Source organism: Corvus kubaryi, unplaced genomic scaffold, assembly GCF_017639235.1.
Source record: "Corvus kubaryi isolate FWS band 111438036 unplaced genomic scaffold, C.kubaryi_AGA036_p1.0 65066, whole genome shotgun sequence".
In the NCBI taxonomy this organism is placed as follows: domain Eukaryota; kingdom Metazoa; phylum Chordata; class Aves; order Passeriformes; family Corvidae; genus Corvus; species Corvus kubaryi.
The window spans coordinates 1-19,700 of record NW_024581737.1 but is presented as its reverse complement, the minus strand read 5'-3'; the positions used below and the strand labels follow the sequence as shown (position 1 = coordinate 19,700).

The 19,700-nt window shown below is 51.1% G+C and overlaps 1 protein-coding gene across 2 annotated transcripts in view; it reads right to left on the bottom strand.

Moving 5' to 3' along the window:
* The window catches only part of LOC121672967 (phosphatidylethanolamine N-methyltransferase-like), a 42,238-nt gene extending 22,552 nt beyond the window's left edge, over positions 1-19,686 (bottom strand). Inside the window, exons 1-2 of one of the 2 annotated variants that reach the window (XM_042045926.1) lie at positions 19,592-19,686; positions 17,100-17,207 (exon numbers count right to left, since the gene is read on the bottom strand). In XM_042045926.1, coding sequence (XP_041901860.1) covers positions 17,100-17,192 — 93 coding nt within the window. In that variant the 5' untranslated portion in view covers positions 17,193-17,207; positions 19,592-19,686. Of the gene's footprint in view, positions 1-17,099; positions 17,208-18,776; positions 19,182-19,591 lie in introns of those variants that run through there. The other variant, XM_042045925.1, reaches the window with a different exon arrangement.
* Positions 19,687-19,700: the final 14 nt, after the last annotated feature.

Sequence of the window (19,700 nt, the reverse complement as noted above, 5' to 3'; positions counted from 1 at the left end):
GCTCGTTATTGAAATAAATCAACAAGCGGATGTGGCTGCAAAGCCAGGGATGCTCTTGGGTCCCATGTTCTGCCTTTGGCAGGCCGTTCCAGGGGCAGGCTCAGCTGGCTGATGTTCCCAGGGAATTGCTTCCTTCTCGACGTAAATTTGGGGCTGATTTCTACGTAACCGATCCAAGACATTTCCCCAACCACCCGGGCAATTGCGTAAACAAAAATGAAAGCACCGGCACACATCCCCAGTGCCTGCCCTGATGGAAAATGGAAATGCTCTCAGTTTCCTTTTCTTTTTTTGGGCAGGCAAACCATGAGCCACCTCGAGAAAGGCCACAAATAACCATTCAAAAAGCAATTTCATCTCACGAACCTGCCTCTGCAGTCATCAACGGGAAATGCTCTTTCCAGCTCTGTGTGCATGGCAGACCATGGCCTTTCATTAATATTTAGTATTTGTTTGAAGGAAATGGATTCTTTTTGTCTGCCATCCAGGGAAGCTGCCTTCTGAACATGCTACATTTTAATTGCTCAGTCCCAGCTCTGAATTAGAGCCTTTGTGCTGTTTCATGTGACTCCATTGCTGTATCTGGCTCGCCCCAGAGATGGACAATGAAACCAGATAGCCCAAAGGCTCAGGACAAAGGGACACCTTGCATCTCGATGCAAATCAGTAATTTTATGTCCTCACATTGCCCCATCACCATGGTACCCAAAGAAAAACATTCAGGAACTGGTGCATTTAGTCTTGTAGCACTCCTGGAAGGCTGGGATGGATTAGCAGCTCCCCTCAAACCAAGGGAAACTGAGGCACTGGAGGGTTGAAGTGAGTGGCTGTTTCCCAGCTCTCCAGGGAGCAGGGCAGAGGGGCTGGATCCACATCCTGCAAAATCCTGGACCCATCATCGACCTGGGGAGATGCTCTGCACATTTCTGGGGATGCCCTTGCCCTTGACAAACTGTTGGCATGAAAATATCCAGTGTCCAAGTCTGGGCTGGAGAAAAGATGACAAAGAACAGGATGTCCTCCCTTCATATACCCACCTCACAGTATTTGACAGCATGAAGAATTTTTCCCCATCCCATGGGGTCTAGGAAGCCTGCTGAGGGGTCCCAAAGTCAGAAATTCCATGAAAAGTCCAGAGGAAGAACAATCAGCTCTCCAGGGTACATTTGAGCCCCAGTCCCAGGAGGATGCAAGTGCATAGGGAGAGCCCTGGATATATGGATGATCCAGTCCCAACTCAATAAAAACCTTCAGACAAAACCAAACTGAGCAAATTTCTTTTCATAGAGTCAGGGAGTGGTTTGCGTTGGAAGGGACCTTAAACTTGGCTCATTCCATCCCCTGCCATGTGCACAGACATCTTCCACTTAACCAGGTTGCTCCAAGCCCCATCCAATCTGGCCCTGGACACTCCCAGGGATGGGGCAGCCACATCTTCTCTGGTCAACCTGTGCCATGGCCTCACCATCCTTATAGTAAGGAGTTTCTTCCAACAGAATAAATTTCTCCTTCAGTCTGACCTCTCCTAGGCCAGCCATGGGGTAAGTTCTCCCATGGGATGCTACAGAAAGAGAATCCCTGACTCTGGGCTTAGGTGGCTCCACGTGAACATCTCCCACTGGGAAAGACGTGCCCCAGCTGGTTCATGACCTGCTGAAAGAGCAGGAAACCTGATATTACCCTTATTTCACCCACAGAGACCAGAGGTATCGACCTGTTCCTGTTATGAAAAATCCATTTTTCCTTTCTGATTCCCTGTAATCCCTCATTAAAGCATAAGGACATTCCCTGCTCTCTGTCACTGAATGCTGGAAAACGACCCTGCTCACAGCCATTACAGTTACCTAAAGACAGGGAGGAAGAAGATAGACCTGAGCACCCAGACCTTGGTTGTGGTACTCCCAGGAGCAGGCAGGGAAGCAGAGCTGGCTGGAATGGAAATGCGAGCACTGGGGCTGGCTGACCTTTGCCAAATGCCAGAGGAGCCAGTCTTTCTGGCTGTCCCAAGTGGCTGTGGAGGAAATGAGTATGGCCTGACCTTATCCATCCTAACAATGCTCGAGCCCTGCTGCAGCCAGCAGCACTCAGTGCAGACAGTCCAGTGCCAAAGGGAAGCACCAAAGGCACCAGGTGAACATTGTGGCCAGGCTGAAAGCCTGCATCACTTTGTCTGAGTGTGTCCCTCCCAGGTGAGAAAAATTCTGTGTTTCCAGGAGGCTGCAAACCTTAGGAAAGACAGGAGGGGAAACTGCAGGGCTGGTCCTGGGGAGGATCATGCATGGTAGCCCCAAGGGATGTGTGGTGGCTGTTCCTGCAGCTCACCAGGACAGCATTGAGCCCCTGGCACGGGAATGACACCACCTGAGGCTGGCATGTGCCCATGTGCAGCCACATCAGCCCACCCCAGCACCAGGCACAGGCTTTCCAAAGGCATGTGCAGAAAATGCCCCGGGGACCTGCGTGCCACTGGCAGCGGGAACATGATTAGCAGGAGCTCTGGGCAGTGAAGGCAGGAGAAAAAGAACAGAACAAACCACAGTTTTAATTTGTACAAGCTGGTAATTATAGTTGCTATCTGTCTGAAATCTCTATTGAGTTTATTTAAATATGTTCTCCGTGAAGGCCATTCAGACAGGAATTATCAAGGTGTTGCAGCAGAGGAGATAATGCCATGCAGTTTTCAACAGATCAAGGGCTGATTAGGAGGAATTAATTAGCTGCTTAAACAGTCCTTGACTCGCTGCAGCAATTAGCCGTCACCTCCCTGCAGTCACGTTCCCAGCACAGCGGTGCTGCCAATATGAAGCACAGAACTCCTTCCCCATGTGCTGGTGTGAGCACCAGGCCAGCCCCGGGTGGGCACATGGCCCTGGGAAGGGGTCCTAAACCCACGAGGGCTCCAAAGCCACCCCGTGGGCAGGGCCTGGCAAACAGGCAGGGGTGAGCTGGGCTGTGGGGACTCCCGTGTGCCCACTCCAGTGCCTATCGCTGGTGGGTGATTCCCAACACAGGGCAGACAACGGGTGTCTTCCCTCTTCCAGCCTTTAGCAGGCCAGTCCCTCAGGCACTCCCCATCCACCACCTTTTCTGTGCTATGAACCATCAGTTCTCAGCTGTGCTCCGTCACTGGGGCCAGCAGATCATCCAGCAGCCTTTATCCCACATGCCATCACTTGCTGTCCCTTTGGTAGGGTGGGAGCATCATCCCACACCTCTGCAAGCTCTAAACCATGGAAAGCTGACATTGCACAGCTGGAGGCTGAGCCATCCCCACTGGACACTCTCCAGAAGGAGAAGCCAGCACTTGGGGTGACCAGGAGACCACCATGAGGCTCTGAGCCCCTCCTGCCAGCACAGTGCCTTGTGGGAGCTGGTCACAGGTGCCAAGCTCCTGCCAGCATCCCAGTGGGCTCCGCTTTGCTTAGCTGCTTCCTGCCTGCACTGGGAAAAACCATGATGCAGCGACTGAGTTACTTCTCTGAAGGTTTCTCAACTCACAGTCTCTCCATTACAGAGAGCCATGAGATGGTAGTGCAGCCTGAAAGCTTTTTAGCAAACGATTAAAGCCTTGTGAAGTTCCCCCACCAAGTACTGGAGCAGCAGCTTCCAGTTCCTGCAATTAAAACACTGAAGTGGTATGAGAAGAGATAAGCACCATCTTAATGGTTTCATGTGAGCTGTGAGGCAAAGCAGGCCAGGGACTGTGTCCATGGAGCTTGTAAAGGCTTTTTCATGGTAATGCCCCAAGAAAAGATGCACCCAGAGATGGTTTGATGGTGAGCAGCAGGTGCTGGGGACAACAGGTGACAGTCCGTGCCCACGCACATGGAGCCAGAGCATGGCAGCAACTCCTGGCAGAGCCTGGAGGCTCCAAGCACCCTGGTTTGAGGGCTGGCAAGTATCCCAAGAGATGGGGATGCACTGGCTCATCCAGGTCTCCCCAGCAAGCTATACCAGTTAAGTTTTCCTCCTTTCCCATTCCCTCACTGGTGTGATGGCAGTAACAGCTGTCAGCAAGCCACAGCGGAGCAGCACAACTCAGCTCCTCCATGGCTGCCAAGGGCTTTCAGTTTGGAAAGGAAGGCGTCAATTTGACGCAAGGAAGATTTTTCCATTGCCTTTAATGGGCTCTGGACGGGGGGGGGGGGTGTTTTTTATTCCAGCCAAAAGAAACGGGAGCGGGATTTTGGAGAGACAAGGTGATGTGTGGACTGGCTTTACAAGGACACTGAGGTGTGGAACAGCCAGCTGGAACACTGGGGCTGCACACCCAGCTGACAAAGAGCTGCACAGAGGGAAAAACCACGTTTGCAGGCTCTCAGAGTGGAACAGGAGGTTTGGAACACACAAAGGGCTTCAAAAAAAAGGAGAACATCCAAGGGGCTGAAGAAGAGAACTACCTACAGGCAAAGAGGAGGGTGGGCTGCTCTCCAAAACCAAAAAGCTGCAGTGAGACGAGACAGTGTGACAAACCTCGCTGCCTACAGGGCCCATCACCCAAACCAGCAAGAGGATGAAACACAAGCTGGAGTGCCTCTTCTAGTGAATCTTTCCTCATGAATGCTGCCAGTGAGGAGGTCAACAGGGTCCAGTCTGAGCACTTTGACATAGGGAGAAGAGTAAAGTGACTCCACTTCTTTAGAAATGGAAGGATATTAAAGAAACCCAGCCTGCCTCCACCACGTTTAGCCTAAAAAATAACCTTCCCTGCACCCATGTCTAGTGAAAGTAACTGGACTGAAACAGCACAGGTCACCTCAGCTAACAGCCTTGAGCTGGGGAAACAAAATAAGCCTGCAGCTAAACAGATAAGGGTTTCATAAAGACTGGGTATGCTTTACCTCAAAGTTATCCCTCGAGATTACCTCCATATGAGCTGTTACCTTGAATCCACTCATGATAAACAGTGAGATAAAAAATTTCATTTCTCTAATAGTGTTTATGTGATTTGTCAAAGTGGGATCTCATTAGCTGGCTGCAATGAAAACAAGCCCTTGCTTAGTGTACACCAAGGCAGCCTGGGTTCATCGATGTTCCATGAGCCACATCCTCTCCTCTTCAATAAAAACAAAAATGACACAGAACATAGGCTGTATTTGCTAGCAATTTCCAACACAAAATCCGAACAGTTTCTCCTCAAAGCAAAGAGCTCATGATTTATGTCCAAAGAGCTGGAAGCTGAAGGCAGGTGATTTCAATAACTCAGAACGAGCTGCGTTAATTAATTTTGAGAGTGGGCATGGGGAGCCCTTATGAGCAGCTCCCCGAGAGTGAAAGGGAAGGGCTATGTGCTCCTGCCACAGGGAATCAGGCTGCACAGCCCAACCCGACTTTCCCAGCCAGCAAATCCCATGGAAAAAGTATCTGTGAAATAATGATTTCTCCAGAATGCAGCACAGGATGGGGAAGGACCTTTCCAGTCCCAGCCTGGGACGTGGAAGGGATGGCCAAACAGTGGGAGGGACATGGGCTGCTTGAGGGAATGGGGAGCAGCTGGGACACACCCAGCTCCTCTAAACCATGAATACAACCAAATAAAATAATCTTCTGAGATTAGGGAAAGGCAAAAGCTGCCTCCACGCAAATACGTGGGGCTCTGCTGGAGCTCAGAGGGAAGGTAAGTACTACCAGATGAGTATCTCGTGAGCAGGACGGTGAAGCATTTTGCTGGATTTCTTTTCATCTTCCATGCCCAGATGACTTGGCCCACACTCAGCTTCCCACTGCACAGAGCTCCCATCCAGAAAACCACAAGCCTCGTATTTTCACACATTTCTCTGAATATGAGTGTTTTCCTTGGGGCAAACAGATTGGATTTTGCTCAGGCAGCCCATAGCAGGCACTTTCACAAACAAACCAGAAGCAAAGGTGTGTGCCAGTCTCTTGAGTGACTGAGAACATTCTGCCCACCTCACGTCCTGTGTTTGCTTGGGTTTTTTTCCTGCTGCTCGTACTCATACAGCCCTAAATAAAGCAAAGCTGAGGAAGTGCCTGAAGTGTTCTACACAGCTGCTTTCATCGAACAAGCCGTCTACCCAACAGACCCATTTTCAAACAAAGCGATCCAACAATAGCACTGACGATGTTTGAACTGGCACAGATTTAGGAAGACAAGCTCTTTGCTGCACCACACTGTCAGCAAGCACTCAGTACAAATGCCACGTTACATGATAAACATCTCTCCTTTTTTTTTTTAAGACTCCCCTTTTATTTTCGCGCCTCTGTTCGGTTGCGTTATTTCCAAATGAGGCCCTGGATCCCAACGAATCACAGTGCTGAGGTCAAGTCCCTCTGAATTCGCTTCAGCGCCTTGGGTTTGGTTTTAAATGTGGGGATAAAGCTTTATCTGCGTCACGAAGCGTCTATTCTGCTCTTCAAAGCTTTCCAACGCTGCTGCAAACCTCTAGTTCCAATTGCTATTGCTGTTGCAAATAAGGTCAGCCTGATTAAAAAACAGTTATTCTAGGTGGAATGAAAATGGTCAGTCTTCAGCCAGTGCATGCTATATAAGAAATATCCTGTTCCTGAACTGAAACAAGCCTTCACAAGCTCCAAGTAAAAGGGGATTGAGGTCACCTAACACCTGACATTACTTGCAGCCTCTGATTCATTGCAGAGACCATGTAAAGCTATACCAGAGATGTCAGTTGCATCAGGTGCTTTTTTCTCTCCTGTATGACCTGTATTCAATTGCAGATACAGGTTCAGGTACCACTGTGAGCAGCCAGTGTCCCCAGCCAGCCCAACTTGCAGATGTGACACTGCCTGCAACCGAAAACTGGGGCTGGATGCTGCAATATTTCAATTCAAGCAATTACTCCAGGAGCTGTGGCCCATGGGAGTGAAAAATACTCTGGCTCTGCTGTCTTAAAGACTAAGTCAGAAGCTCCAATTCACCCAATGTATGAGTAAGAAGGAGCTGGCAAGAGAGAAACGGATGGAGAAATGCTGTGGGTGACATCAAGCAGCAACCTCTCGAGACACAAGCACATCAGTACACAAGCACCCGGCCCCATGCAGAGGAAGATAAAGGAGCCGAGACATCCCAGCACTGCCTGGATTCTGTGTTTGATGTGCAGGTTTTCAGGCCTGGGCATCATCTTTGCAGTTTGCTCTCGTTAATAGGTTTGCTTGGATTCCAGCTCAGCCCAGCTCATTAGCCACACCGCCGAATCCCACACTAATTCTGCATCCCTTCTACTGCTACAGATAAATAATAAAATTGCCTCCACGCAGGGGTTGTTTTCTTCCTCTCTCCCCCTAATGCAGGTCTGGTAGCATCTCATGTATCTGTTAACGAAGTCCATAATATCGAGAGTTTCTCAGCAAGTAAAAATTACAATCATTAGGCAGTGAGTGATGAAAGACAGAAACACCATTTCTGCCCGGGCTGGCAGAAACAGTACAGCAAGTACACATCCCGGAGAGTCAAGTCTTGCTCTCCTGTAATGTGGTACCCAATGTTCTTCATTAGTACCTGTCTTTAATAAGAGCAAGGCAGCATCCTGCAGCAGGTCACAATTACACACAACAATTAATTCAGGGAGAAACAATGACAGGCATCGCAGAGGAACACTGGCAGCGGGGTGGTAAAATGATGAAGTGGAAGAGGAATAGGAACATTTTAAAGCCCTGCCTGAAACCAAAAACAAGTGGAGGCAGAAGTGACAGCATGGTAGAGGAGCCAAGGCTGGTTTCCTTGTACACAACTTTGTAATTTTTGTTTTAAATAGAAAAGAAACACAACAATTACTCTTTTGGTCACAATACCCCAGTGACCAGGACCAGCAGGCTCAGACCAGGACTTCTTGTGCCATTTACAAACAACACACAAAGCCAACTCAGCTTCTCCCAGAGCTGCAGCCACTTTCTTGCTGCCCTTTTGTGAAATTAGGGTTTAATTCTCTGGAATAAGTCTGCTAATAAGGACTCCCAACACACCCATCCTCTGGACAGTATGTACCCGCTCATCGTTCCCCCAGGAGCTGTGATGGGAGGGGGACAGGGAAGGGGGGAGAAAAAAATAAATCCACCTCAGAGAGCACAAAATGCAGGAGAAATTCAATACTCCTTCACAGAGGAGTGAGAGGTCGTTGGAATAGAGGTACTGGTTGCACTGGCCATGCTCAGCAAAGCACCAATTTCGTCTGGGAGGGCCTCCTGTCCTCTCCCTGCTGGACAGATCATGTTCCAGGCTCTGTGTTAAGCCTCTCCTGGGAACATTTCCCATGGCACTGAGGACACGCATGTTTGTGATGCTGCCGTCGTGGCAGCAGCAATAGAGAGGGACAGTGTGATCTTTATGTAACACGGGCTCTGTTCCCCTCTGCCTGGGGATGAGATGTTCAACACATGGGCACAACAGGTAATAACAACCCGAAGGGTTAAACACAACCACCAGACCCCTCGGCCCTGCTGGTGTCAGCACTGGGGTTCCTCTGGGTGTGGACAGGTGTAACCACGTGCCCCACAGTATTTCTTCATCTGTTCAATGCAAGAAATGTAACCCAAAAGCCAAGTGAACACTCAGTTATCCTCAGATCCTGGGATCTACATCCCAGGGGAGGTCCTTCCCCATCCTGCAGCCTCAAAGCCCAGTGCTGGGATACAGATACCAGCCCTGCATCCAGTGCTCAAAGATTCTCACAGCCTTTTGCTCCACAAATTTCTACTACAGGCCTGCACAGAGGTAGAGGAGGGAGGCTGAGAAAGTCCTTCCAGACATGGATCTACTCACATTCACACTGGTGACCAAAGCTTAATGGATACAGGAAGAAAAGTAATGTTCCTCTGTTGGGCAATGCACTCGCTTTGGCTTCCAAGTACATCAGTCTCTGGAAAATGACTGTACAACAAAATCTCAAAATGAAACTAATTCATTGCTGCTCTCCAGCCTTGGGAATGAAATGAGTAAGTCTGCAGTCATTACAACAATGTCCTGGTAAAAATAAACAGGAAAGGGCACTTAGTAGGATTGCTTCATAGTTAAAAATACAGTATCTCGTCTGAGGTCATTCCGTTTTTTATAGGAACAGGCATGCATGCCTCAAAGTGATCAGATTTGTTATTACTTCCTGTTATGGATGTACACCTCAGTCACAGACAGATAGACAAGGTTCTTTTCCCCAGTCCAAAATCCTTCCCGGGATGATGCAGATTGAGCATCTGCTATTGGGCCAACAGCTCTGAGGGAAGAGGCAGGAATCTGAACACCTGACTACACGGGGGGATTTGGGGTCTGTCTTCTTTTCTCTCAACAAGACTGACAAGGAGGATGCCCACTTCTTCTATCTAAAAGGTGCAAAGGTGGTCATGCTGCAGACTATGCAGGCACAGAGATGATGCTGGATAAAGGGCAGGAGGCGAGAAAAGTGGGCAGAAGAAGTACTGTAAAGGATCATAAAAGCTGCATGTACACTTTCCTTCACAGAAAATGTCTTTGTGCTTTTATGGCAAGGAGCTGCTACAATTACAGCTTCTTTTATAAGCGAAGCAGAAACCAGATAATGAGCAAACCTCCCACCGCACAAAGGAGGTGACGAAGGCGTTCTGGGAGCCCTGACGGACAGGCTTCCCCGCAACAGCCAAAAGCACAGAAAATTGCTAAAACCCATCTCCATTTCACCCTCCTCAAGGCTGTGAGCTGTTCATAGCCTTTTTCTTCCCCAAAGTACAAAAAGGATCACACCAAAAATGATTGTGCCTACACAGATAGCAAGCGAAAACCTTTCAGCCGGACAAAGCAGAGCTTGCACATGCTGACCTGCAGAACGAGCCCATGGCTGCATCATCCCTGGTCTGGGGAAGTAAAGAGAGGGAACAAAAAAAGATTTCACAAAGAAAAAAACCAAGTAAGATATTGTCCAATCCAGGTGAGTTTGTACTTCACCACAGAGGTTCATGATTTCAGTGACACACAGGAAAATCAAGAGCTCCCACCAGTCTTCCTCTCCTTGACCTCAAGATCCACTGGGAGAGCAAGACAGCTTGATGAAGCCATGTGCAGGTGTAAAAGCCTGGGGCATCCAGCTTTTCTGGAAACCAAGTTTTTAATTTCCTAAGAAGGTTGCCCCTCATTCCTGCATGGGAGCAAGCACAGAAGTTCAGGTGGCTTGGTAGGGAAAAGGAAAATTTAGGCAGCAGCTCCACAGCCCTTCCCCTGGCTTGGGGTCACCCTCCAAAATGAAAACCCCTTGTTCTGTACAGTCAGTGCACTGCTGCTCCCATCCCTCTGCCACATATCAACCAACAGCACGGTGCAGGCCCACTCTTGTGTCCACAGCTCATGTCCTCCATCAACAAAACACATCAGCACCAGCTTCCAAAAGTCAACTGCTTCTCCCTGGCTTTGAGTTACAGGGGAGTTAAAGCTTTGTCAGGATTCCTTAGGAAGGGGAATGACAGGGACCTGATGCAGGCAGGCAGCCTGGCAGGCTGCACACAGTTGCTTGCTCTAACTAAGATGAGGATCCTAGTATTTACAAGGAACCAATGTCCGACAAGCACTGCTGTGATTGGGCTGCTGAACTATCTGGTGCCACCCTCAGGAGAGCAGGGATGTGGGATGCTCCTGCCAAGAACCATTTCTTGCACATGTCACTGGGGTCATTATACAGGTGGAAAACACATGGCGGGTTTTGCTTTCTTGATTTACTAATCTACTTTCCCATCCATGTGCTGCTGCCACGTGAGCAACTGGAGATAAATGTCCCCTTGGAGTTCATCCAGGGGGAAAAAAATAGGGAAAATAAGGTGGCACTTTCTTTGGGGTGCTACCAGCCTGCCACAAGCCAGATTCAGCACCCCCACCATGAAACCCCAAGGCCTCCCTCCCCACCACGAGTCTCCAGACACACAGAAGATGCAACTGCATCGTGATGGAAGTGTGGCAGCAGGGCTTACGGAAATAACCTCCCAAGAGTACCCAGCACACTGTGTGTCTGCATTTCTCCATCAAAACAGCCTATTTTGGGAAATCCCATCCTTCTGAGGACTGGGCAGGCTTCTCCTAAACAGTCTGTGCCACAGCACAGCTGGAATACACCTGGCTCATGTCTGTGACTGTGGCAGGCACACAGCACGAGAAGGTCCCGTCCAGCCCCTGGATCACTGATATTCCGGGGGTGGCAGTGGGTTTCTCCCCTCAGGGGTCCAGCAGCTCCCAGTCCCCAGGCTATGCACAAACACTGCCAAAGCCCAGGGCCATGAAGGAGGAGCCACCTCTTCCACACCTTCCAGTCTGGGTAGATAAAACCACTTTCTTTTTTGTTTCCAGCTGCACTTTTTCCCTTGTCCTGTGAGACACAGGTGGTCACAGACTTGCCATTTCATGAGCAGCACCTCATCAGCACGTGAGAGGGTTTAGCAGCAGGATGGCAGGAGAGGGATGGAGTGGGATGGAGAAGAAAGAGCCTCTTCCAGCTTCCAGGGTCTACAGATAATCCTCTGATCCATATGGAAACAAGACTCTTGGCTTAAATATAATTTTTTTCATCTTTTGTGTGTGTGCTGACTTACTCCATCAGGGCTGCCAGCAGCCTGCAGTTTATTTCTAAAACACTAAACAAGAGAAGTCCAGTATATACAACAAAGACCCTGGGTTTTCAGAGAAGCACTCTGCAGATGCTAAAAAAAGGAGGTTGCTTTTCGGGTCAGCTGTGAGGGGAGAGGCAGATTCTGACCTTGGTTTTGAGAAACGCTGAGCAGGCACGTCACACACCAGCTGGATCCCAAATTCACTCTCAGAAAAGGCACAGAAATGGCTCAGCTTCCCAAGCACAGCCTGCCTTGGCAGGTACCCATGCACGGTGGGTGAGCAGCTGCTGGAATGACTGTCACCACCTCGCCCGGAGCCCTGAGCACTGAGACCGTGCCCAGCTCGACACACAGACAAAGCATCTCAGCTCACAGCTGAGGCTCCACAATCCCCCCACCACAGGCAGCTCAGCCTGCAAACACACCATAAAAATATATTGCACAGCTTCTTCAAGAGGATTTAGATGAAAACACCACCACCTCCAGCTGTGAGGCTGTGGGAAGCAGTGCTGGGACAAAGGATGTGGCTCTCCCTCAAGGTGACAGTGCTCCTAATTGTGCCACTCCAGCCGGCACGCCAGAGGGTACGACCCAGTTTTGGTGCTTGTTATGTGGCTCGCAGTGGTGCCGACACGCTGGAAAAGCTAAATTTAGGAGACAAACAAGCCTGGTGTTACACACCTGGGCAGGACTGGCTCTGTTATGAGAGCTGGAGAATCGATGCCCTCCGCTTCCACACGCTACAGTGGCGCTGCAAAGCCCCCGCTGCCGGAGTGAAAGCGTTACCAAGTCACTTGGAATAAAATTGCCACTAAATGCTATTTGGGAGATGGGGGAAAAAAAAAAAGGCAAATCCTCACTCTTTCTCAGCTATTGTAGGAAATGAAAACGGCTATTGCTGCCTGGTAGAGAGTCCAATTATGAATAATGTGCGTTCTCTCCCTGCACAAAGGATGAAAGGCATCAGAGCTGGTGGTGACATTTTAAGACCGGAGATGTAAGAGCGGATCTGAGCCTCATTGCAAGCCCAGCTTTACCCCAATAAAGAAACACTTTCTGCAGTCAATTGCCTTGCAGCGTAGCTTGAAGCCCCGCTATTGATCTAGCATCTGTTATAAGCAGATAATCATCGCCACTGTGCCATGGCTTCTATGATGGGGTCTAAAAGCACTTTCCAGAAGCTGGTTGAGGGCTGTTTTCTTCTCTCCCCCGTGGCTGCAGGCAGGCAGAGGTTTGTGGGGGAGCCTACAAAAGTCTTGCAGCTTGACAGAATCTGAAGGCCAGAAAAAAATATTGAATCACCCTGACTCATTCATCTCCCAGTCCTGTAAACTTCAGGTAACTGAGGTGCACTCCCTGCAAGGCTCTGCTGCCATCCCAGCCCTCACACAGCTATTTTATACCCTACAATTTCCTTTCCCCAGCGAGGTGCTGACACAACACCATCAAGCCATGGCTCAGTCCTTTCCTTCTCTAAGACAGGCAGTGAGAGCTGTTGAAATATCCCAGCATCAGGCTTTTTTCTCCTGTCCCCAAAAGGTTTCTTGGACTTTGGCTCACTGAGGTCTGAATCCTGACAACTCCCAAGCTTCCATCTGCTTCCCAGCAGCGTGGGGGTGTTTTAGGCCAGGCACCTTCCTCCGAGTTTAGCAAGAAGTGGTCAGATGTAGGTGAAATCGGGCTGCCAGTGCCTGCAATCTTCCCCCTCCCTTCCAGTGCAAGCACTTCTTACCCACTTGGCAGATTCCTCCAGTCTCCAAAGAAGGAGAAAAGGATGGGAAATTAAAAATAAATGAACCAAGAGATACACATCCATCAGGAGCCAGGCATTGTCAGCCCAGGTCCCTGTGCAACTACTTCTTTAATCAAAACCTCATGCAGCTTAAACACTTGACAGAAGTCTAGAACAGAGACGTTACCCTGAACAGGAAAAGCTGCAACCTTGAAGAATAAAATCACTGTCTGATGGGGTCTATTTCCTTTAAAATCACGCTAAATTACGCCAAGCCTGTTCCCAGCTCTGACATTTGAGGTTTCACCCTGCAGATTCCTGTGAGACACACGGGTGTCTCGAGGGGGTGACCGAGGTGATGGGAGGAGTGAGCTCTGGGGCGCCAGCTGAAGATGAGCCATTTCTAAATCAGTCCATGACGCCAGACCTAAATTTTTAAGAGGCTCAAATCAAGAAAAGATTGCTGATGGATGCACTCCCCACTTAAAACTCACTTGCGTGGTGATGGACGTCAGACTACTGGCCTCACGGCTATGCCTGGTTGCAACTCAGAGTGACAGAAACCTTCCAGCTTTCTAGAAAGTCCTCATGTGCCAAGGCTCAGCCAGCTCTTTAGAGCCTCCTGCATGCAGGTTATCTACCTCTCTTGGCTTGAAAATGTTTGTCCCTGAGGAGTTTTTATTTAATGCCTTCCTTAGTTACCAAGGGATGAGAAGTTTCTCCCATCGTTCTGCGGCTTTCCAAACACAGATGGGATTTATTGAAGCTCCTGCTGCTCTGGCCTCATTAACATTTTATGGCACAGCTCCAGAGATGTGCCTGCTCCTTGCCAGGTGCCCCTCTACAGCCCCATGGTGGCTCAGGTCTCCTGGCTGCATTGAACATCCTTGGGGAGTTTAAAGTGATTTCATTCCCAAAACAGCTCCGCAGCTTCCTTTTGGGACCTCACCTGCACCCTGCCTCCTGTGGGACCACAGCTCCCAGCAGCTCCTCTCATAACAGACACAGTGGGTGGGAAAGCAAAGACAGCATGATCAGGAGAGAGGAAAAAATATGGGAAAAACTAGAGAATAATGCAGGAACACATTCAAGCTGTGCCATGGACAACATGACCTGAGGGCTGTCCAGGGACAGGAGGGATTCTAACTGGCACGAAGGGGGTGGAAGCAGAAGAGGAGGTGCAAGCCCACGGTTTGGTGAGGAAATGCAGCAGGTGGCCCTGGGGAGACATTCCTGGTACCCCCCTGCACATGCCTGCAGGGAGGAAGATGGGAATTGAAAGTCGTGAGGCCTTTCTGGAAGAGCTTTTCTCCCCTGTGGAGAACAGGAGGGAACATCAGCACAGCCCAGCTGGAGTCTGCAAATTGCCCCACTTAGGCTCTGGTCCTCAAAATTGCTCTTACCCAAAGTACATCCATCAACCTGACAAGCATCACGTTTTTCTCTGGAGGACACACTCCTCTGCAGCCTCCAGAGTCTGTGCTTCGTCCCCAAACTCCACAGGTTTTGTCCCAGAGAAACATGCCCAGTGCTCACCAGGGCACCTTGCTATGATCAAGGCCTTGGGATATACCTCTCCATGATCCAAGCACTGCATGGAGCCGGGGTTTCCCCACCACATATTTATTCAGAGGCACTGCACAGCAAGGACAACCCAATGCCAAACTTTGGAAGAGGCAGAACTGGCTGGAGTTCAGCAGAAACAGGGAATTAAGACACTGAACTAAATCAATGCATCCCCACCCAATCTCTATCCAAATCAGGAATTTCATGCACAGGAGGGATTTTGACCAGCGTCCCACATTACTTATTGAGCAGAGAGAGCAAAGAGTGCTTTGGCACTGTGCAGAATTCCAGTCTTTGCACTGAAGCTCTTGGAAACCCAGAGCAATTCAGATGCAGAAGCAATCTCAGCTGCTGGGAAGGAACTCAAATAGCCAAGGACAGAGAGAGTCTGTGCAGGGATATAGGGAAAGAAAGAAGAGCTGCTGGCTGGATGCAGGGAGGCGACAATGATCCCACGGATAAAAGGATGGGGAGGAGGTAAAGGAACCAGGTCAGGAAAAATCCAAGGATAGCCAGGGCCACTCTTGCTGAAATGTATCCAACAGTGGGGGCTTGCATAGGGCTGCAGGGCCCACAGGCCCCCTGCAAGAGCCTTCCAGCATTGCCTGGTGTGAGCCACACACCAGGACTGAAAACACCAGGGAGATGCTTGGGGGCCTGGGCAGAGCGAGGACGGAGGCATACGGACTGCAAGATCCACCCGGCCCATTCCAGCCGGGAAAACACGGAATACCACGCTCAGAGCTTTCCCCAATACCCAGCTCAGGCTGCTTACTCAAACCTCCTGCTCCCAGGCGCAGCCCTGCACGTCTGGCTTGGAGTGCCACCTGCTGCCAACGGCGCCGCTCCCCAGTCCCTGCCAGGGGACAACAGCAGCACACAGCAACAAACTTCCTGCTCTTACATCAGCTTTCCCCGTCCTTTAACAGCAGCCAAACTCCTGATCCAAAAAGCAACGCTATTTCCCAAGCTGCAGGCGTCCCACGAGTCCCAGGCATAGCAGCAGATGCTAATAAAGTACTTTTTTCTTTGCCTTTCATGCAGTTTCTCGCTGGAGCCAGCCTCTCCCCCAAGAGACCACATCCTGAATCTTCTTGTTCATTGATTCTTTATGCTAAATGATGACTCCGCAGTCGAAATAATGTGGCATATTCCAGCTCGCATTTCAGACACCGTGAGACTTTTTAATAACGAGTTGCATGAAAAATTAGGGAGGCTGCAACAAAGAGCTCCGACAGAGGTTTCCAAAGTGACTCACAGCCAGCAGAGCCTCGCTTTTCCAAAGCCCAGCGTGAGACAATCTCAAGAGCCCCCGCACTCAGAGAGAGAGGAGTTCTCCCCCTCTGAAAAAATAAGGCCTCTTTGAAGAGTATTCTCCAGGGAGAGAATCCCTGCAGGGAGGTTTGGCGGGCAGATTTGGGAATCATGGCTGAGATGGCATCCCATTCCCAGGAGTGCCCGCAGGGACATTTCACCCACACCTCAGCTGTGCTGCTGAGGGTGCTGCAGGGTGGGAGTCACCTCGTCCTGCAGCCAACTTGGGCTTCCTGCTTGTCACATGGGCTCTGGAATGCTCCAAAACTGGGCCAGCAATGATTTCTGCTGGTTTCTTAAGGAGGCAGCAAACCACAGCAGTAACAGGCAGTGGAGGTTGCTCCAGCCTTGGCTCCCAAAGCACTGTGGCACCCACAGCCATAGCAAACATCACCCATGCACAGGTATCCTGGCTCCTAGGGCTGGCTTGCTGCCAACCCTGCAGCTCTCTGTCAGGCTTTGCAGCATGATGGAGGACCAGTTTTTTCAGGCCAACTTTTGGCTGACTGTTTTTGCTTCCTGCCATCCACACAAACAGCTGCCAACATATTTCAAGGAGAAGCAGCAGGCAACATATCCAGTGCAGCCACCCTGATGGGGATTAATGCCATTCATGCTCAGTCCCAGTAGTGAGCAGTGCCTGGCTGCTGGGTGGGACACGTGGCTGAAGGATGGGTTTGATTGCTCTGCTCCCTCTCCCAAGCTCAGCACCCAATTCTTTCTGTATCCTGTGCTGGTTCCCACCTTCACGTCCTATGTGACAGCCCTCAGGGTAATTCCCAGCCCCAGGAGCTGCAGCACAGCTCCCTGCTCACCCACTCCTAAAGGCTAACTGAGCACAGTTCCCCCCACTCAGCCCAGCAGACTTCCCAAAAGAGGTTTTTCCTCCCAAAGGAAGCTGGGAAAGGAAGGCTGAAAGTAAAGGAGCAGCTGGCACACAGGCAGCTCTTACCACATTCCAGAAGAGAGGGTTGAAGGCGATTGAGAGGACGGCCACTATGAAGTCAGTGTCAGTCACATCCACGTAGCCAAAGAGCCGCACCATGGCTGCCACATCCACCTGTGGAGGAAGGGATGGAGTGCAGGATCCCACAGGGACACTTCACCTCAAACCAAACCCATCAGCTGCCCCAAGGGGAGATGAACCTTTTAATAGCCCCAAGGAATGTGTTGTCACAGCTTGCAAAGTGCTATGTCAGGGTGCAAAGCCCAGAAGAAGGATGGCAGCTTCTCCAAGCTGTCTCCCCAAACCTCAGGAGCACTGGGCTCTCTGGGAGCCCCACGCTCACAGCAGTGCCCAGAAGGACACAGGCACTGAGGTGACACTGCTGCTCTGAGGACGAGCAGCAGTCCTCAGTTTCCAACTCATGAGTGTTTTAGGACAGGCAGCACCATTCCACAGCATCTCAGCGTCCCTGGAGACAGAGGACAGTCCCAGGGACGCTGGTCTGCACGGAACTCCCTAGCAATGAACTGTGTCAGCTTCAAACTTGTCTCCCATAAAGTAAGAGAGATGCAAACTCCCTCCATTGCAAGGGGTTTTGTTGGTTTTTTTTTTTTTTTTTTTTGCACTGTAAGGAGCTGCAAAAGAATTTCCTGTCTTAATGACAACAATAAAAACTTCTTAAAACTTGATGTTCTCCTTTTAAGAGAGAGATATTTTTCCCAAGACGGCTCCCTGACATTGTCAGCATTTTTACGTGCAGTAAGCCATGCTACTTCTCCCTCCTCACTCCCTCTCCCTGGTATTTGGATGAAAAACAGCCAGTGTCTTTTTTTTTCTTTTGGTCAAAACCTTTGAAAGCAAACAACAAAATAGCCCAGCCCAAGCCCTTCCCTCACTTGAAGCAAAACCAAGACAACATTGAGACATGGAAGGTTTTTGCTTCCCCAACACAGCTGTGTTTGCAAGTCCTTTAGATGCCAGGGGACAAGAATGGCTCAAAAAGGTATCAGTTCCGGCTCACTCGTACGGGAGATAAATTCCCACTGGCTCCTCACATGCTCTTGGAAAAAACCAGAGCCACAGTGTCACCATGGAAAGGGGCTGTAAACCCAGCACCTCTCCTAGCCCAGAGAAAAGGCCATGGGAATAGCTCCCGTGCTAGCCCAGGGCACATCCAGTCGCTCCAAGCACCTCCTGCCCAGCCATGACTGCCCACAGTGCAAAGTGCAGGAGTAAAGACCGTACAGCCCTGGGGAAAGGGGGGATCCTCACGGGGGTCCACAGCTGCCTTTAAACCACCACTGCCCCAGATCCCCCATGCTCCTACATCTGAGCCCTGGGGACACAGGTGCTGGCACAGAACAATGGGAGCAGCCCCACGGCCTGATCCAGACTGGTCTCCCCCTACTCCCATCGTCCACAGCCTCTCCTCCCCTCCCTTCACTCCCAAGCAGCTCTTCCCCATCAGACCTCGTCCCTTCACACTGTCAAGGCATAACACAAGCAGCTGCTGGCACTGGGGCCGAACTGTCTAATCCGGCTTCAATTGCAATCCCGTGGGACCAGGACAGCTTCTTTCCTCTCGTTTTGTACGGTGCTGAGCACAGTATGCTAGCACGGGCTGAACAAAAGCTTCTTGACCTACTAACTCCTGGCAGGCAACATCGTTAACATTGCACTCACCTTCTTTTCTCCTGCTCAACAACCAAATTCACAGCTGCCAGGGGAGGCAGATTGGCCTGTGCCCGGCGTGTGCTTTTCGGGATAAAAGGGGAGCCCTAATGGGATGAGCTGTCTCTTCGAGCTGCTGGGACAGCCACGTAACAGGCATAGAACATTCAACTTTGCCCTCTCCTCCACGGTGGGGGATCAATGACCGTGGCAAGCGCTGCCCGCGTGATCACAGCCCCAAAGTCAGGGAGGGTGGGAACAGCATGGGCAGCTGGGTGGGAGCTGTACGGGCACCCAGGTGACAGCTGCATGGGCACCTTGGTGAGACATAAACGGGCACACGGGTGAGAGCCATACAGGCACTTGGGGGACAGCAATACAGGCACCTAGATGAGAGCTGCATGAGCAGCTCTCTCTTGGGTGACAGCTGTATCGGCACCTGAGTGAGAGATAAATGGATACCTGCGTGAGAGCTGCACGGGCACCTCCACAAGAGCTGCAGGGGCACCTGGGTGAGCCGGTGGCAGCACCCCCGGGCCTCCCGCGCAGTGCCAGAGCAGCCCCTGCTTCCCGGTCAGACCGTGCCGTCCCGGCTGGGGTGGAACCGGGCTGGGAGGGAGGGCGCTGGGTGCACCTGGGGAACCGGGGACCGAGCATCCCGAGGCCTGCTGCACCTGCGGGCACAACCCGGGGGCGATTCCCAGCGGATCTGCCGAGCCCTGCGGCGGCACCGGGGGGGCGGGGGATCCATCCCCGGGCTCCCCTCGCTGCCCCAGGCCGGGCCCTCCCCGGGGCCGCCCTCCCGCCCGCGCCCGGCCCGCCGGTACCTGGCCGTAGTCCAGGCCGCCCAGCCCCTCGCAGCACTCCCGCGGGAAGCGCCGGGCCCCGCCCGCCGCCGCCGCCTCCCGCCGCCCCGCGCCCGGCCCGGGCCGCCCC